Here is a 19,731-nt window from a genome sequence, read left to right as displayed (position 1 = left end):
GAACTCAGATATCCGTCTTGCTGCCTCCTGAGTGCTGGGATTAAAGGTGTGTCCCCCCCATCACTTGGCATAAAGTAATTTTTAAATATTAAAAAAAGTCAGGTGTGGTATATGGTTGTAATCCCATACTGGAGAGGTAGAAATGGGTTCTCAGACCAGCCAGACTGGCCTACTCTTTGACTCTAGGTCAGTGAGAGACCATGAGTCAAAGAACAAAAGTGCTCTGAAGGGTGGTGAAGGCCTGGATAGCCCCTGAGAGCAGGGGGTGGGTATCTGACTGCACCACTGTGTAGCAGCCAAGTGATCTTGTGCATTGAGTAGATGAACTGTGCTTAGGCAGAGGCGTAAAGGCTGACACAGTAGGTGATTAGTTTGGAAATAGTCTGGGGCCAGGTTGTTTACCATGTTCCTGGTGTCATTAGGGATTTCTTTGTATGTGCCTGGGAACACTTTTGAATAGGAGATGGTTTGCTGAGAGCCTGGGAATGTGCTTTGAGCAGGTAGTCCCCAGTTGCTACAGTTTCAACCAGTCAAAATTAGAGGTGTATCAGTCCAGGTGAACAATGTCTTATGACCCGTGGGAACTGAATGGAGCTTGGAAGGTCACACATGCAAAGACCTATAAGGAGAATCCTGGATGGTGCCTCATTTACAGAGGAGCAGATGCCACTAGCAGGTCAGGTGAAGAAGAAGATCTGGATCTGGAATGCCCCATAAAGAAGTATGTAGTCTAGGCAAGGGCAGGGAAAAGGAATGGAGGTAGGTGTGGGTGCAGCTAGCACAAGCCTAGGCAAGTGGAATTTAGAAGCTGAGATTAGCTTGGACAAATGGCTGAGTTTCAGTTATTGGGATGCCTTAAATGACAAATTGGTAAACCCTTGCTGGGTTTACTTATGGACTGTTCTTAAGGATATTTTCCGAGGAGGAAAGAGATCTGGCTTTTTAGCAGGGCATAGTGGGTACTGCTCAAGTGGATTCTTGTTTATTAAGTGGATGCTTGTCTTGGACCTTTATTGTAGTATAGTTGATATACAGTACAAACTAAGTTTTGGTGGTGTGCCTCCTCCAGATCCCTGTCTCATCCTGGCCTTCCTGTACCTCTTCCTGCCTGGGGTTTCTTATTATTTAAGCACATCAGGGTCCTGCACCTCTTTGTATCTCATGGTGTGCAGGTCTTTGCTTAGTAATAGTATTCCATTGTATGGCTAGCCCATTTGTCTGTTGGTGAATGCTATTGGGGTGGTTTCTAGTTTTGGGATATTATGAAAAAGCTGCTGTGTGCATTCATTTCTCTGGACAGATACTTTTATTCATCTTAAATAGGTGTAGAAGTAATGGGTCATGAGATAATGCATTTTTAATTTATAAGAAAGTATGAAGTTTTCTAGAGTAATTGAGTCATTATTTCCCATGAGCACTATATGAAATTCTTTGCCTTCATGTCAGTGCTTGGTGGTGTTGGTCTTTATACTTTTAGCCAGTCAAGTGGGTGGATTGCACCTTCCTACTGTGGTTTAGTATGCATTTCCCTGATGACAAATAAAGAGGAACTTTTTAAATAATGCCTTTTGTCCTGTTAGTTTCTTTCCATGTAATAATAGCTTTTAGGATCTTGGACAATATAAGAAAAATTAAACTATTTTGAGGTTTATTAACATGTAGTTGTAAGACGTTCTGCAAAGATTCTGGATGCCTTTACTCAGTTTCTCAATGGTAACTTCTTTTTTAAAAAAATTTACTTATTTTTATTTTGTGTGCATTGGTGTTCTGCTTGCATCTGTGTCTGTGTAAAAGTGTCAGAAGCCCTGGAACTGGAGTCACAGATAGGTGTGAGCTGCTATGTGGGTGTTGGAGATTGAACCAGGTCCTGGAAGAGCAGCCAGTGCTCAGAACTGCTGAGCCATCTCTCCAGTTCTGCCAGTAGTAACTTCTTATAAATCTATTAGAAAATTGCAGCCAGATTTTACCCTTTCATGGCTGTGACTGCCTTGTGGCCTGACTGTTGTTGCCCTTCCTTTTCTAGTTTTTGACTAGACTTAGCCTGCTGACCCCTGCTTAGACAAGCAGTTACTGTGGCAGTGCTACCTTCCCTGCAGCTCACATGTGTTGGTAGTTTATTGTGTGGTTTTGTTTGTTTGCTTGTTTTGGGATGAAGGCTTATGTAGGCCAGGCTCAACTTAAATTTAGGGATGACCTTGAACCAATCTTCCTGCCTCTACCTCCTCAAAGTGCTGAGATTACCATGTGTGTCACCATGTTGGGTTTATGTTTTCATGTTTATCTATTTCTATGTGTGAAACATTTCCTTTGATGCTTGCTTTTATTTCATTTTGTTTGCTATGAAAAATACCATAGCCTAGGTAATTCATAAATGATGGAGATGTATTGTTTACAGTTCTAGGGGTTGGAAGTCCAAGTTGAGTGCAATAGCAGATCCTACACGTGATAAGGCTCTGGTCCTGGTTCCATACCCAGCACCCATAAAACTGGGTATTGTGGCATGTGCCTGTTATTCTAGTACTTGAGAAGTAGAGAGGAGGATCAGGAGTTCAAGATCATCCTTATATACAGCAAATTGAAGACCAGCCAGAACTTCATGAGGTCCTGTCTTTATTCCCATCCCACATTTAAACATTCGAACACAGCACAATGCAAATATACCAGTTTGATACTTACATGCTGAGGAATGAGGATGGGAAATATTTTTCTGTATTAAGCTATTATGTTTCTATAGGAGCAGAAAATATTATGTTATAGTAAAAACATTGCTGTTCATGACACACAGTATCCTTGAATCTAAGGTTATATTCAGGTTATATTTGTTGGCTTGTATGGTATGATGGCATGTACAGTGTGTATGCTGTGTGTTCAGAACCAAGGCTGCAGTGAAGTTTTTTGATAAAACATGAGTGAGCACTGTCAGAAACATTTTGGATCCATGATACATTTGGTTTTGAATTGATTTTCTGGTTGTTGTGTGTTTGGAAACTTTTTACTGTTACTATTTACTTCTAGCTCCCACATTCAGTTATGTTGCCCCTATGAACTCAAGACCTACAGTGTAAGAAGCTAAGACCTAGAATATAATTTATTTTGGTGAATGTTTGGGCATGTAGCAAAGATCATTTTAAACAACTTCTTGCTCTCCTCGCTTGCCTTCCAATCCTTCTGTTCCTTTTGGCTAAGCCAAAGAGCTTTCCTTCAGGCTCTGTTGACCAGATGCAGAAGGTCCAGGCCCTTGTGCAGTTCCTGTCTGGACCCTCATAGATTAAGTTATGGCAACATCTCCCATTTCAAAATCTCCAGCTCTGTTTGATTCATCAGGACACAGGCAGAACTGAGGTGTGTTGCCCACAGACCCTTGGGATAGAACAGTGCAGGTGGAAATGCCATTCATACCTTGAGCATGAGCATGATATTCTGAGAAGAATATCAGAGTAAGAAACTAAGCCGGTTATTTTGAAGGAAGAGAACTGAGTGTGAGGTGATGAATTGGGGCTTTAGTTTTCTTTTCAGTCCTTTCTCTAATCTCTTAACATTAATCCTTTTTCAATGCTACTTCCCTCCTCTCCTTTTGTTCCTGTTAACTGGTTTATTTAAGAATAAAATGCCCAGGAGTTCCCAGATCCAGATGACACTCACTAAGAGGGTGGTGGGGATTTTCTACCTGTTGTCACTCTGTACCCCCTCATGTTTTTATATTCCCTACAGCTAGCTTCTTTAAACCATCTTGGCTTCTAGGCTTCTGTAGAATGTGAGTCCTATGGACCCAGATTCCAGCAATAAGCATTCTGTCAATAGCAGCCTGGGCTTTGTGTACAGGTAGTCTTGGTGTCCTTGTTGGCTCTGATAGCCTTGTCAGTTGCTGATGAACAAGTGCTAGTGGATTTGTCTGCTTTATTAGCTCTGTCAGATGTTTTATGTATTTTGAGTCTAGTTAGTATTAACAGTAAGCATCATTTACTGTTTGTCTTTAGTAATTTGTGCCCTACCTACCTTTTTTTTGTTTTTGTTTGTTTTTCACGACAGCATTTCTCTGTGTAGCCCTGGCTGTCCTGAAACTAGCTTGGTAGACCAGGCTGGCCCCAAACTCACAGAGCTCTGCCTGCCTGCCCTGAGTTCTGGGCTTAAAGGCGTGCACCACCATTGCCTGGCCTCCTCTGTTTTTTCACAGCCTTCATTGTACTGTCATCCTCACTTAGCTGTTTTTCATTTTGTGCAGTATGCTACCATGATCAACTGCAGTCTGAAAGTGTTTAATGGAAAAAAATCCAGAAATAATTTCTAAGTTTTAAATTGCATGGCGTTTGGAGTTGCACAGTAGTTCTCAACCTTCCTAATGCCATGACACTTCAATGCAGGTTCTCATGTTGTGGTGACCCCTGACCATAAAATTACTCGGGTTGCTGCTTCATAACTAATTTTGCTGCTGTTATGGATCATAATGTAAATAAGTGATATGCAGGAGATCTGATATGTGACCCTATGAAAGAGTCGTTCAACCCCCAAAGGAGTCTCAGCTGCAGGTTTAGAACCACTGGAGTAGTGTGATTAATCATATACTATCCTTCCTGGGCTCTTAAAATTGCTTTACTGTGAATTGAACTTTATCAGCTACATCTGTATAGAGGAATAGGGTTTGGGACTACTTCAGTTTCAGATGTCCCTGGGTGTCTGGAAACCAGTCCTGGCAGAAGAGGATAGAGGGCATTGTAATCCTTTCTGATAATGTAACAGCTGCTGAAAGAGTTTAAAGATTTCTCCAGGAAATCCCATGACAGAGAAGGAATTACTGGAGGAGAAAGGTGTCCTGGAGAGTGTTAACTTATGGCTCTGATAATTTACCTGATACTTATAACTAATCCCACAGTGCCTAGTTCCTGGCTTTTCCTTTTTTTTTTTTTTTTCTGTAAACTGTAATGTGGCTAAAGGGAAGGCTGAGAGAAACATATTTTCCTTTCCTCATTTGGGTCTAAAATTTATATTTCCATTGACCAATTTCCTTCTCTCAATTTTTTGGTAGAGAAACCAGCAGTGGACTTCAGATTCTACTAACACCATCTTCTTATTTTTGCATAATATAGATATATTTTTTTCTGCCCTACATCTGCCCTAGGCTATACCCCTAATCATGGTGTATCTGTTTCCATTTTATTTGTTTATTTGTTTGTTTGTTTGTTTGTTTATTTATTTATTTATTTATTTATCATCCTTATCCTCTCCTTCCATCTGTTATTCCCTCCCTTCCTTGTTTCTTTTTGAGACTAGGTCTTGCAGTGTTAAACTCAGGCTAGCCACAAGTTGGTTTATCTTGCTGAATTAGAAGTGAGTTTCTTGTGAACAGCGTATTTGTTGTTTGAGATAGGGTCTCTATTATGTAGCCTTGGCTGGTCTGGAACAAATTATGTATAGCAGGCTGGCCTCAAACTCAAAGACATACGTCTGCCTCTACCTCCCGAGTGCTGGGATTAAAGATGTGGGCCACTAGGCCCGTGGTTCTGGTGTGGTAGTTTTGTTTGTACAGTGTTTCAGTGAAAACTCCAAAGGACAGTCTGCTATAGTTATCATACTGCTCATTTCTTCCTGCTATTTTTTCTTAATGCTTCATTTTCTTTCTCTTTGGAGGACTTACTTTAGCCATTTTCATAGTTATTATTTTTTTATTTTACTTACTTACTTTTAAAAATTATTATGGGAGGCAGAGACAAGTGGATCTCTGTGAGTTAGAGGCCAGTCTGGTCTACAAAGTGAGTTCCAAGAAAAAAATATATATATAATATTTGCTTGTGTGTATGTCTTGTACCACTCCCCTGCTTCATGTACAGGGAGGCCAGAAGAAAGGTGTCAGATCTTCTGGAACCAGAGTTACAGTTGTGAGCCACCATATGACTTCCAAGACTCAGGTACTCTGCAATATCCAATACTTTTAACTGCTGAGCCGTTTCTCCAGTCCCTGGTTATTTGTGTGCTGGTTTGTTTGTGTTTGCCACTGTGTTTGTGTGGAGGTCAGAGACAGGAGTCGGTTCTCTTCTTTTATTATGGTGGGTTCTGGGGATGGAACTTAAGTCATCAGGCTTGGCTGCAAGCACTGTTGCATATTGACACCACAGCTTCAGATGACAGTCCCACTGTCACAGAATTCCCTTCACAAGTATGTCTTTCCTCTGCTTCAGAATTTTCTTTTTAGCTTTAGAAGTTTGAGTATATGTCTTGGCTCAGATTCCTTTGGGTTTTCCTGATTCATGGTTTGCTCAATGTTTTTATGTTTTTGTTTGTTTTGTTTTTTGAGACAGGGTTTCTCTGTAGCTTTGGAGCCTGTTTTGGAACTCGCTCTGTGGACCAGGATGGCCTCAAACTCAGAGATCTGCCTGCCTGTGCCTCCCGAATGCTGGGATTAAAGGTGTGCGCCACCACCTTTCGACTCAGTGTCTTAAAACCAGTAGGTTGTTGTCTTTCATTGTATTTGGTAAAATTTCAGTCATTAATTTGCTCTGTACTCTCCTTGCCACCTTTTCCCTGGGACTCTGGTGGACAGCTCCTCTTCCGTAGCTCCGTCTTTTTTCTTCTTCTTCCCCATTCTAGTCTCCTTCTTCTGCCTGTGGTTCAGATTGGATGGATGCTATTGATGTAAGCTTAAAACCAGCCATTTAGTCCTATGCCATTGTCACCCTGCTGTTCAGCCTGTCCAGTGAGTTTCTAAACGTCTGTTGCTCTCCTTTTCGTTTCTATATTTAGTGTTTTAAAAAACTTTCTTTGCTGAACTTTTCTAGTTTGCTTCAGAGTTTAATTCCTGCAATCATTTTGTGCTGGCGACTTTCACATGTCAGAGATGTTTCAACACTTGCATGCTGGTGTGTGTCAGTTGGTCATCTTACTGAGTGGCAATTTCAGGTGATTCCTCATCATCTTAGTTATTGCGTGAGGAGGCAGGGCTCTCAGTCTGACTTTAACAGCCAGTCTCCTGTCAGGTTTGCTTGCAGCCTTGAGTTTCATTGTTGGCTCTGGTTGTAGTAAGTCCTGTGCCCCAGCCCTGTGCTTCTGGTTCAGTCTACTCATGGGCCTCCCTGCTGCTGTTGCTTAAGGGCAAGAGGAACTTCCCAGGCTGGGTAGGTGGGACGTTGCCTACAAGACTGCTGGTTATTTCACACAGTTCTGACAACTTATCGACCCATTTTATAGGACAGAGCTGTGATTGGCCAGTGATAGGCAGGACCATTCCTTGATGTGGACTGCTTAATTATGCATGCCTTTTCTTTGAGCCTAAATGTCATGTCAGTACCCTAAAGATGGACTTAGAGGTCACTGGACCCCGCTATTCTTCCGAGTGTGATCACAGTGAATACATTCTTTTCTGTCTGTCTCTGTCACTTGTACCGTTAATTGGTGTATTGATGACAGGTAGCCAAGCCTAGCTCGTTGGGGATACCAGGGACCAGAATTATACCCAGAATCTCTGTAACAAGGTGATTCCCTTTACTGGAATCCCCAGCTGTATGGGGAGAGGAATTTCATGACCAGCAGGGAAGGAGAGTTATCTTCTCTGCCAGGTGCTTTTGGTGAGACCTTGTTTGTTGTGTTCCCTGGTCCATGTGGCTCTGACTTTAGGGAATGGTGTCTCAGGTTGGATATGGAAGCAGAGCACCTTTGCCCCACAGTGTCTCCATGTCCCCTGATGTTTTATTGTTATTGGGAGCCTCCTCTTGATCCCCTCCTTCTAAGGCTCAGAAACTAGTTAGTTGCCTTGCCTGCTTTGCCCGATGTACTGGGAGTCCGCAAGCATCAGGCCTGCCCTTGGTGGGGGTGCCCTGCAGTGTGAAGTCCAAGCCAGCATCCTTCTCTCCACTTCCTAGTTCCCCTCTGCTTGTCCTTGATTTTTTTTTTAATATTTATTATTTATTATATTCTTTCTGCGTGTATGCCTGAAGGCCAGAAGAGGGCACCAGACCTCATTACAGATGGTTGTGAGCCACCATGTGGTTGCTGGGAATTGAACTCAGGACCTTTGGAAGAGCAGGCAATGCTCTTAACCGCTGAGCCATCTCTCCAGCCCTGTCCTTGATTTTTTCAGGGTTTGTAGCTGCCTTCTACACAAAGGGGCAAGCAGGACTGGTCTGTTGGCCTGGCCTGACAGGAATACCTCTGGTACATTAAATAAAAAATATTTTTGCCTTTGGATTCTGTCAGTGTGATTGTAGTGCTTTTTTGACGTGGGTTTCCTTTTTGAGTCTTGCTGGTATTTTTAGTGGTTTCATAAATTTTACAAGGATTGGAAAATTCTCTGCAGTGTCTGCTTAAACATCCTTCTGCCATGTTCCTTCTCCCTTCTGGGCTTGCAGTTCCTTTCTTTGGTCTAACAACCATTGCCACTTGCTTTCTCATCAATGTCTTATTGTTATACTTACTATTTGAAAAATGAAGCTTGTGCCCTGGCTGTGCTGAAGCATGCATGAGCAGCCCATATATGGCAGTTCTGTTGAACTTGTACATGTTGGGTTTCATGGTCTAAGTTGATGCTTGCTATCTACTCATCTTCATCTCTCAAGTGTCTAATCTAAATCTGCTTTCAACAGCTCATTTTATGAAACTGGTTCAGTCAGTATGTGTGTGTGTTGATTGTTGTTCCAGAGTTTCTATTTTGCTCTTTCTCTAGTCCATCACTTTTTTCTTTATTAAAAATACTCTTACTTTTCTACCTTGTCGTCCACAGTCAGCTAGTCTGTGGATGATCAGTTCTGTTGCATTCTGTGGGTGCCTGAACCTGACGTTCTTTGAGTTTGTTTATTTTAGGGTTTGCTAGGCTTCCTGAGCTTCTTGAGCTGGCCTTGAACTCAGCAGGATCCTCTTGTCTCAGCCTCTGTCTACTGCTGTGTTAGAGCTTTCACAGTTGTTGCCATTCTAGTTGCAGTGGATTTAGCAAATAGATCTCTTGAAGTGGCCAGGACATTTTTATATACACCTGACTGTAGTAGGCTTTCTTGGACCACCAGCCTGCAAATCATGACACACAAACTTATTAGTTATGAATGCTTGACCTTACCTTATGTTTGTCCCACTTAACCTGTTTCTCCATCTACATTTTGCCTTAGAGCTTTTTACTTTTCTTTCATTCTGTATATCTTACTTTCACTGCTTTCTCTGTGTCTGTCTGTCTGGTGGCTGGCTGGCCTGGGACGTCTCTTCTTGCTCCCTCCTCTCCTATTTATTCTCTCTGCTTGCCAGCCCCTGCCTACCCCTGTACTGCCTAGTTATTGGCCATTCAACTTTTTATTAGACCAATCAGGTGCCTTAGGCAGGTAAGATGAAACAGTGACACATCTTTACATAGTTAAAAAAGTGCAGCCTAAACACCTTTGCATAGTTAAAAGTTTTAGTCCACAACATCCGACATCCCTTCCCTTTTGTTTTGAAATTTCTCCCCACTCTCTGAGGTCCCCCTCCTAACCTCTGACTAGTAGCCCAGTCTGCACATCTGAGGCTACACTGTCCAGAGAATTCATGGAACCTTCTTTTCCTTGGTGTGCCTGTTTCTGATGCTGCTGAGGCATGTTGATTTTGGTGGCTCTCCCCAGTGTGTTTGGGTGGAATAGGGGTGGCCATATAATTGCCAATGTCTCCTGACCACTTACTAGTTCCTTTGGCTTGTCTTCCTTGTCTGCCTAGCCCAGGGTGAGCCACTAGTCTGACTGCTCATGTTCCATTCTCACTGTGCCCTCTTTCTTGAGTGTTCATACATATCATACATAAATGCTATCTCTTTAATTTGTACTTCTGCTTTGCACATGTTGGCCTCTTCAGAATGCCGCCCCTCTCCCCATATAGCTGTGCGTCCCTTATGGAGCTCCTCTTTCTGCTATGGTCATCTTCTGGGCCATAGTTCCTACTTCAGTGACAGGGCCTGTCCTGTGCCTGGCTGGTGTCCAGGCCTGTCTTCTACTCTAGGAAACAGCAGTGAACATTATTTCCTTATCCTCTTCTTTCCATTATTTCCCAATACAACCTGTTCTAGTTTATTCTTTTTTGTGCTTCTAGAGTATATAAACCTACTCAGTGCCCTGACAGTTGAAGGCACAGCATTCTCCTATTCTGAACTGTGTTTCTTAAAATTGTCTGATGAGAGTCATTATCTTTTTTCTTGTTTGCCTAAGCTGGGCTCTGTGCATACTTCAGTGTGATGCTTCTTGTTATGGAAGTTGCCTACTGTTTTTTTTTTTCCCCCTCTTCAGAGCCTCAGAGTGTTTGTTGAGGGTGATGGTCTTCTACCTCCTTTTGATGGCCCGGAGTGTTCATGCATTTCCCAGTTCCTGCTCAGTAATTGTTCAATGATTATGAACTGCTGTCTTTGCCTTTTATAGGGCAACAAGTCACCCCAAACACTCAGAAGACATTTACAGTGCTTTTGTATTATTTTTAAAATATTTTATTATCATTATTATCATCTTAAAATTATGTACGTGTATGTGTGTGTGTGTGTGTGTGGGGGTGTTGTTCATATGAGTATATTGCCACAGAGGCCAGAAAGGGTGTTGGAACTTTGCAGGCAAGTAGTTATAAGCTGCCCAATACAGGATCTGAGACTCAATCTTGATTCTGCAAGAGCAGTATGTGTTTTTAACCATTGAACCACTTCTCTAGCCCTAAATTTCTTTGTTTTAAGAGTAGTTATTGACTGCTATATATTAGAAGAACAGACGTGAGCAAACATAGCTTCTGATACGAGCTGAGCTGAGTATTATCTAGGAACAGACACTGCACTGGTGGACTGGGAGAAGTAGGTGCTCCCTTTCTGAGCTAGGGACAGTGTCTGCCATGAAGGGCCAGAAAGGAGGTTCAGTTGCTGAGTGGGCTGTAGCACTTTGTAGCTGGAATGGAGGGAACTCACATATTGTGGTGAATCTACTGATCTGGGATTGCTGTCATGAATCTCAAGTGTACAGGAATGGTTATTGTTTTTTAAGGATCCGATGTGCTGATTACATGAACCACCTCAGGCCCAGGGAAACATTTCCATTTGGACACTTAGCCTGGATGGTTTTTTCTGTCTTGCTAGCTTCCAAGTCCAGGATGTTTATGTCTTTATACTGTGGCTTGAGCTCCAGATCCTCCCTAGGTCTTCCCTTGTGTCTGTCAAAGACTAGCTCTTGGTGTGCTTCTGTGGTGTCCTGTCTCTCCTGCAACAGAGAGAGGCTCTGTAGGGTCCCTTCTGAGCTGTGCTATTTCTGCTCTCAGAAAGGAACCTTACCGGCTATCCAGGTAAGTGGCTTGGGGAGCCAGTATGGCTTGCAGTATTCACATGGATGTTAATGTAGGTGGGTCAGAGGAGGTAGCTGGGGCTAGTATACATGTTGGGATAGACATACATCCATGACTTTTCAGGTCTCAAGGTGGGTAAAGTCCCCCAGAGGTGAAGTCAGATGTGTTCTTGGAATTTTTGAATATGCAAGAAGAACCTGGACAGAGCTTGAGGTATGGGCTGAAAGTTAGGCGAGGGGTAGTAGTAGCTCTTGCTGGGAGCCCTGGTAGCGAGGTACTGCTACTAGGCACTTAAAGAAGGTGTAGGCCTAAGAGGACTCTTGTCTATTTTCCTGGCAGCAGCACAAACTTGGGGTTTGGGCTCCCTAGCTCAGAACCTTGCTTGATTTTTACCAGTCTAGAACCAGATCCCACAGTTTCTGATGGTGTGATCTGTGCCTCTCAGTTCTGTTCCATGGGACTCCTCACTCGAGTGTGGTGTGGCTCGTCCCCTCTTTCTGTGCTACACACTTGGCATACAGCTCTTTCCTCAGTCATCTGACCAGGCAAGCAGAGGCCTTCCCATGTGGAATACCCAGGGCTCATCCTTTTATTACCACCACTCTCTGTTTAGTGTTAGTACTGTAGATGGCTTCAGAATAGGATGCTACCCAATGTATGGGTTTTGACATCCTCTAAGCCTGGGCAGCGAGCACTGGTGCATAGCCCTGTTCACTACTTTGATTGCTGTAGTGACCAAATCCTATATGCACAACAGAGCTTCAAAACTAAAGTGCTGTGTAAACTCTAGCCATGTTGTTAAGAAATAAGAATCAAAAATAAAGTCGGGATTGTGGAGCGGGGCTGGCAGTGGGTAAACGTGCTTGTCATATAAGCCTAACAGAATGAGTTCTGGAACCCATGTAAAGGTGGAAGGAGAGCGCCAACTCTACAGGGTTATTCTGTCTTTCACACTCATGCAGTAGCTTGTATGCACTCCCTCATATGTATATACAATAATAAATTTAGAAAACGATTGTGAAACAATAACAAGAGTCTAGAGACCAGTAATTAGACCCGGGCCTCAAAAAAATAGTACCTATCAGAAACAAAGAAGGGAGCAGAGAAAGGATGCTGGGGCAGGGGAGGTAGCTTCTGAGAGCTGACCTTTTCTCACTGTGGTGGCTAGACCTGGCATAAGGCTAGAAGAGTTTGGATGTTTTCCTGTTAGGGTTACTATTGCTCTGATGAAGCACTATGACCAAAAGCAAGTTGGGGGAGGAAAGGGTTTATTTGGCTTACACTTCCGTGTCACTGTTCATTATTGAAGGAAGTCAGGCTAGAAACTCAGGGCAGGGACCTGGAGGCAGGAACTGATACAGAGATCATGGAGGGGTGCTGTTCACTGGCTTCCTCCCCATGTCTTGCTCAGTCTGCTTTCTTACAGCCCCAGGACCAACTGCTCAGGAGTGGCACCACCCACAATGGACTAATCAATCACTAATTAAGAAAATGGACCAGGCAAGGTGGTGGTGGCACTTCCTTTAATCCTAGGACACAGGAGGCAGAGGCAGGCAGATCTCTGTGCGTTTGAGGCCAGCCTGGTCTACAGAGCTAGTTCCAAGACAGCTAGGGCTACACAGAGAAACCCTGTCTTGGAGAAAAAAAAGAAAGAAAGAAAATGGACTGGGCATACATCTTTAATGCGAGCATTTGGGAGGTAGAGGCAGGTGGCAGATCTCTGTGAGTTCAAGGCCAAGCTTGGTCTCTGTAGTGAATTAGAGGACAGCCAATGAGATTTAAAAAAGAAAGAAAGAAAGAAAGAAAGAAAGAAAGAAAGAAAGAAAGTGCCCTAGAGGCTTGCCTGCAGCCTGACCTAATGGAGGCTTTTTCTCAATTGAGGTTCCCTCCTCTCAGGTGATTTTAAGTTGTTGATACAAATCAACTAGCACAAATGTCCATGGATTGTGGGGTGATTGTTTCGTTTCCACCCATTTATTTGAATGCCCTTCTTGGTGATTGCAGCTTTCTAAACTCTCCAGGAGGTAAGGATGTTTGAGAAGACCAAACTCTCAGGTCTGGGGCTCTGGGTAAAAGAATGAGATTCTTTTTCAGGACTTTGTACTTTCAACAAAGAATAGGTTTCAGTATCTTACAAGTGGTGCAGAGAATACAGAATCAGTGTAGCACACTTGGTCCCCTGGTCATGTGTCTGCTGTAGGCAGTGAGTGCATGAGAGACCAGATTGCGGTTGGTTCCTGTCTCTTTTGACATTGGACATGTCATATCTTTTTGCCGTGCCTCATTTTCTTGTCTGTAATGTGGGCACATTAGTCATTAGTCTTGATCAGTAGAATTATGATTAAATAGTGTGCTGCCTGAAGCAGAGATGAGTGAGTGAAAGCTGCTTGCCTTTGTTCTGTTGCTACAGTGCACCAGATTTGACTCATTTCCTAAAGAGGAAGCTGTTGAGTCTCTGCTGTTACCTGGATCTTGATTTTGAAAGAAGACACACAGAGCTCCCTCCCCAGAACTAATGCCACTGTGTTCACAGCCTTCTTATTCAGGGGTCACCAGATGATGCATCATCTCAGCCCTGTTGCATATTGGTTTCCTTTGAGCCCACTAAGACCCCAGGACTTTTGCGCTTGTATCCCGCCATCATTCAGGTGATGGTGGAAGTTTAAAATGCCTCGTATTACCTCTGTTGTGCAGATGCTAATGAGACTGTCAGTTGGCCCTGGACCTTGGTGTGTTGATTGTCACCTGGTCAGTGGGCTGCACCTTGGCTGACATTGTGCTGGAAGGTACTCCTCTGTGTGTTCTCATCCATCTGGTGATGCTCCAGACTGGATTGTGCATGACCACTCACCCAGTGCTCTCTCCTGCCATAGACAACATCCCTGAGGACCTCAGAGATCCTTTTTACATCGACCAGTATGAGCAGGAGCACATTAAGCCACCCGTCATCAAACTTCTCCTGTCAAGTGAGCTGTATTGCCGTGTCTGCAGCCTCATCCTAAAAGGGGACCAGGTGGCTACCTTACAAGGACACCAGTCTGTCATTCAGGCCCTGTCCCGGAAGGGCATCTATGTGATGGAGAGTGATGATACCCCTGTGACAGATGCTGACCTCAGCCAGGCACCTATTAAGATGGTAAGTGTCTGACAGGCATTCCTTCTGTTCCCTTGGATGAGCAGGCAAGACTCAGTGCCCTGCTGTTAGGTGACAGATGGTGAAGTCTGTCCATGTGCATTGGTGGTCCTTAATGACATGCCTGTATTTTAAAAAAGGCCCCCATTCTGGAAAGAGCAGCTTGCTTCTGGTTCTTCTCACTGTGACGCAATGAAGTGTGACGATGTAAATGTGGTGGTGCACAGCACTGCAGAGCCTTTCGGTTGGATGGCTATACTAACCAAAATCAGTCGCCCTGTCCTCAGAGCTTCTTCCTGGTCCCTAGCCCACTATGTCTTTGCATTGCTTTTGTTAACTTGTTCCCTGGCATTTTGTGTGCCATAGCTTTTTTCACTCACTTTAAGGATGACATGTTGTGGGTGAAGAGAAAGTTCTGAAGAGACTGAAGGTAGGGTGATACAGAAGAGTGCCCTGTTGGCATCCCAGAGCCTTAGGAAGCAAAGGGAGGGTACAGCCTCTTCCCACAGCTTTTTCAGGGCTACAGAGGAAGCTTATAGTCTGCTGGTAAGAAATGAGGACCCTGTACCACTATTGCAGTCTAGAACAGTGCCCAGCCAGTGTTGTTCTTTGTGGGGAAGCCAAGGCAGAAAGTTTTTTTGCATTGGGACCTGGTTTAGGATACTGACTGCTGCCTCTGTCCCCAGAGTGCCCACATGGCAATGGTGGATGCCCTGATGATGGCCTATACTGTGGAGATGATCAGCATTGAGAAGGTGGTGGCCAGTGTCAAGCGATTTTCTACATTTAGCGCCTCAAAAGAGCTTCCGTATGACCTCGAGGATGCCATGGTATTCTGGATCAATAAGGTGAGTGCCTGTCTAGCTCTCTCTTGATCAGGAGCTGTCTGCTTCTTGTTCCCCTTGCTGGGACTTAGGCAGTAGGACTTGTCATTTAGGGCTGCCTTATGCTGTATCCAGCTAGGTGTCCAGTAGGTTAGCAGACAGTCCTCACTCCTGAGCACTGAGAGTAGAGCAAGATGAGTTGTGTGTGGAAATGTACATATATGTGTAGTGACAGCTAATGAGGTTTCATTTTTATCTGAGATACTTGTATATAGTACTTGTTCATGATCTTTGCCAATAATTATTGGGGAGGGATCAAGTTTCTTGTATATTTCTGTGTTTGAGTGATTGGTTGATTTTTATCACTGTATACGTGTGTATACACATATACCTATGCGTGCCTGTGGAAGAAAACCTCAGGTGTTGCTTCCACCTTGTTTGAGACAAAATCTTTGGATCTCCACCTCACATTTTACTGTAGGAACACAGATTTCAAACACTTGCTACTGTGCTGGCTATAGGGGCATCGTGGCCTAAGATAGAGTCATTTTGGAAGAGAGGACCTCACTTGGAAAAATATACCCACTAGATTGACCTGAGGGCAAGCTTTTAGTGTGTTTTCTTGATTGATGGTTAATGTGGGAGATTCTAGTGATTCTTGGTGCTGTAAGAAAGCAGGTTGAGCAAGCCAATGCTGCCAGGAGGTAGCATGCTTTCATAGCCTCTGCTTTAGTTCTTCCAGGTTCTTGCCCTGACTTCCGTCAGTGATGTACTGTTACCTAGAAGTATAAGAAGAAATAAATACTTTCCTCCCCAAGTTGCTTTTGACCATGGGGTTTTAGTGCAGCAATAGAAATTATAACTAGGGGCTGGAGAGATGACTCAGTGGTTAAGATCGCTGGCAGTTCTTCCAGAGGACCTGGGTTCACTTCCCAGCACCCACATAGCAGCTTACAACTGCCAGTAACTCTACCTCCAGGGGATCTGACACCCTCGCAAAAATACCAATGCACAGAAAATAAAAATTATTTTAAATAAAAAAAACAAAACAAAATAAAAAAAGAAGAAACTATAACTATAGTTTTTGGGGATCTGAGTTGGTTGCTTATGCTTGTTTAGCAAGTATTTTGATAGGTTTCTGAGCTTCCTCCCCCCCCCCCGCCCCACCCCACCAAATCCTGCATATTCATCAGGGTTTCTGTTACTGTGAAGAGACACCATGACCACAGCAACTCTTATATAGGAAAGCATTTAATTGGGGTGGCTTACAGTTTCAAAGGTGTAGTCTGTTATCATCATGGTGCGACATGGTGGTATGCAGGCAGACTTGGTGCTGGAGAAGGAGCTGGGTGTTGTACATCTTGACTCACAGGCAACAGGAAGTGGTCTGATACACTGGGTGTGACTTGAGCATATGTGAGACCTCAAAGCCCACCTTTACAGTTCCTCCAACCAAGTCATACTTACCACAACAGAGCCACACCTCCTAATAGTACCATTCCCTATGAGCTTATGGGGGCCAATTACATTTAAACTATCCCCCCCTTTTGGAAAAAGGTAACCTGGGTTGGCCTTGAACTTGCTGTGTAGCTGAGGATGACCTTGAACTCCTGCCTCCTAGGTCCTGGGGCAGGCGCACAGACATACACCATCATGTCAGGCTACATACATATTCCAAGTAAATAAAATATATTTTTTGTCTTCTGATTTGTCCATGGTAGACATAATGTGCTGATTTGAGATTATGAAAATTATGCACAACTGTCACGTAGCCCTCCATTTCTGTCCCTTGTTCTTGGGTCACAGACACATTGGCATTCCACCATTAGATTTAAATTACTGTGTTTTGGTATCTGCTTATACAACCATATTCCTGTTCTAGGACCACAGTTTGTTTTTCTTGCTTCAGTTTTCATAAACATCATTCTTACCTAATATTTGTATTTAATGGCTTTCTATTTCTTTAGCATTTCCACAGCAACTTACAGTCCTTATTTTCTTGTTTTCCTTGGTGTGGCTTCTCTAGTGGTTGCTAGATTGTAGGCTTTTTCCTTGGTCAGAGTCATCAGATGTAGTGTGTTTTCTGGCTAAATGGTCTCCCAACTCTGCATCCAGGGTGAATTGTCCAGCATCCAGAAAAGTGGAGCTCTCTTGTAACCTTCACATTTGTGTATTCTTAGAGTCTTCTCTACAACTTCACAGGGGCCTCATAGGCTTCAGTGTTGAGGTATGTATAATGTATTGAGTTTTTTCCTTGTGGCATCCCTCTGGGATCCTGTCTTCCCCTAGCTTAGATAGTGGAAGCCTAGTCTGCCTGCATTTCTGCCATCCTGGACTCCTTTTCTCCTCCTAGCTTGAGGCTTAGTTGATACAGCCTCTACTGTGATTGAGCATCTTGGGTGGAAAATCTGGCACAGGACTACAGCTGATCAGGTGTATATCATTTTGGTTCTCTGTGTTGAAGGTGGCCTGAATCATCTCTGGTGATCACTTAGGGTTTCCTTACCTCTTAGGTGTTCTGAGTTGTACCATTGGCCCATCTTTCTGGGGCTCATTTAACTTTTTTTGGTGTGTGTTATATGTTATATGCATATATGTGTTTGCATGTGTATACGTGTGTATATGTGCATTGGCATGACTACATATGGAAGCAAGAGGTCAAAAGTTGTAAATATCTTGCCACCAAGTTTTTTTAACTAGGGGCTTACACTGAATGGATTGCTCCCTAATTGGCTAGAGTGTGTGGCCATTTCTCTTAGGTTATCTATCTCCATCTCAAGAGTTGAGATCGATTGATTGATTGATTGATTGATTGATTGTTGGGTGCTGGGAATCTGAACTCAGGTCTTCATGCTTGCACAGCAAGCACTTCACCTCCTGAATCCTCATCTCCAAGATTTTAAACTCACTCTACTGCCGGGCGATGGTGGCGCACTCCTTTAATCCCAGCACTCGGGAGGCAGAGGCAGGCGGATCTCTGTGAGTTCGAGACCAGCCTGGTCTACAGAGCTAGTTCCAGGACAGGCTCCAAAGCCACAGAGAAACCCTGTCTCGAAAAACAAAACAAACAAACAAACAAAAAAAAAACAAAAAAAACCTCACTCTACTGAAACATAACTAATGAACCATGCCACATATGGACATGATTCCTTGCATTTTAACAAGCGATGATATCCTTTAAATAGCCACCACAGTCAAGGCAGTTTTTTGTCATCCGTAGAATGCTGCCTTGGGCTCCTTTGCGGCCAGCCCCTCCCCCAGGCCCAGACTCATACCCATCTGCTTTTATCTTTCTATCAGTCTATCTGTCTAATTTTATGTGCATTGGTGTTTTGCCTGTATGTATGTCTGTGAGGGTGTTGAATTTCTTAGAACTGAAGTTACAGACAGTTGTGAGCTGCCATATAGATGCTGGAAATTGAACCCAGGTCCTCTGGAAGAGCAGTTAGTGCTCTTAACCACTGAACCATCTCTCTACCTGTCCCCCCCTCCCCATCGGCTTTCTTAATGGGATTAGTTTTGCTTCATCCAAGTTTTGCTTATAATGTTATTGTAACTTCTTTCACTGCACCAAATGTAGCTGTAAGTAGTTTGGTTCTGTTTATGCCTTGTAGAATTTCTTTATGTGATTGTGCCATGGTTTGTCAGTCACCTGCTGAGGGACATCTGGGTGTTTTCCAGTTTTTGTCTATTTTGAATAAAGCTGCTGGGGCATTTGGGTGTGTATCTCTGGATGTTGATATTCTTTCTTTGAGTAAATACTTAGTAGCATTGCTGGGTCAGATGAGTGTATTTTAGCATTCTTGGTTCTTTGTTTTGACAGAGTCTCACTAGACCAGGCTGGCCTCAGTCTCACCAGTTGCCTCTGACACCAGGCGCTGGAACTAAAGACCTATTCCACACCCAACGTTTAGTTAAGTCTTTAAGAAAAAAGAAATGCTAGAATATTTTCTAAGTGAACACCTTTTTAAACTCAGGGACAGGATAGAAATCTTTTGGCTCTAACTGTTAATCAGTACTTGATCAGTTGGTCTTTGATTTGGGGCCATTTGTGTGGCTGTGTAGTAGAATCTCTTCTGTTTCCTGATGTTTATATTTTTGCAAATCCTTATTTGGCTGTTTTACACAACTTTTATTTATTTTGTTTATGTGTTTGAGATAGGGTCTTACTTTGTAGTTGAAGCTAACTTGAGCTTTCTGTCTTCCTGCCTCAGTCTCTTGAATGTTGTGATTACAACTGAGTGATATCATTCTTGGTTAAACCAGTTTTTAACTGGGTTGTTTGTCTTAATCTAGTTGTAAGAGTATGTGTACCTTGTTAGGACTGTCTGTTGTGATTTTCTTAGTCTTGGCTTCTTACCATTTCTTAGTAATTGCTGTACCAAAGCAAAGGTTTCTGGAATTTTGAAGCCCAGTTTACATTTTTCTTGCTAAGTGTTTCCTGCACTGCCCCAAGATTCAAGGATTTGCTCCCTTGCTTCCTTCTAGTGGTCTTTACTCTTGCCTTGAGCTTTCTGATGCACC

General features: G+C 43.3%; 1 protein-coding gene across 2 annotated transcripts in view; it reads left to right on the top strand.

Moving 5' to 3' along the window:
• The window catches only part of Camsap1 (calmodulin regulated spectrin associated protein 1), a 63,302-nt gene that overhangs the window by 7,707 nt on the left and 35,864 nt on the right, over nucleotides 1–19,731 (top strand). Inside the window, exons 2-3 of one of the 2 annotated variants that reach the window (XM_050154990.1) lie at nucleotides 14,124–14,386; nucleotides 15,070–15,231. In XM_050154990.1, the coding sequence (XP_050010947.1) occupies nucleotides 14,124–14,386; nucleotides 15,070–15,231 (425 nt within the window). Of the gene's footprint in view, nucleotides 1–14,123; nucleotides 14,387–15,069; nucleotides 15,232–19,731 lie in introns of those variants that run through there. The other variant, XM_050154991.1, reaches the window with a different exon arrangement.

Source organism: Alexandromys fortis, unplaced genomic scaffold, assembly GCF_014885135.2.
Source record: "Alexandromys fortis isolate MF-2015 unplaced genomic scaffold, M_Fortis_MF-2015_v1.1 scaffold_72, whole genome shotgun sequence".
NCBI lineage: Eukaryota > Metazoa > Chordata > Mammalia > Rodentia > Cricetidae > Alexandromys > Alexandromys fortis.
This window is presented reverse-complemented; position numbering and strand designations above follow the sequence as displayed.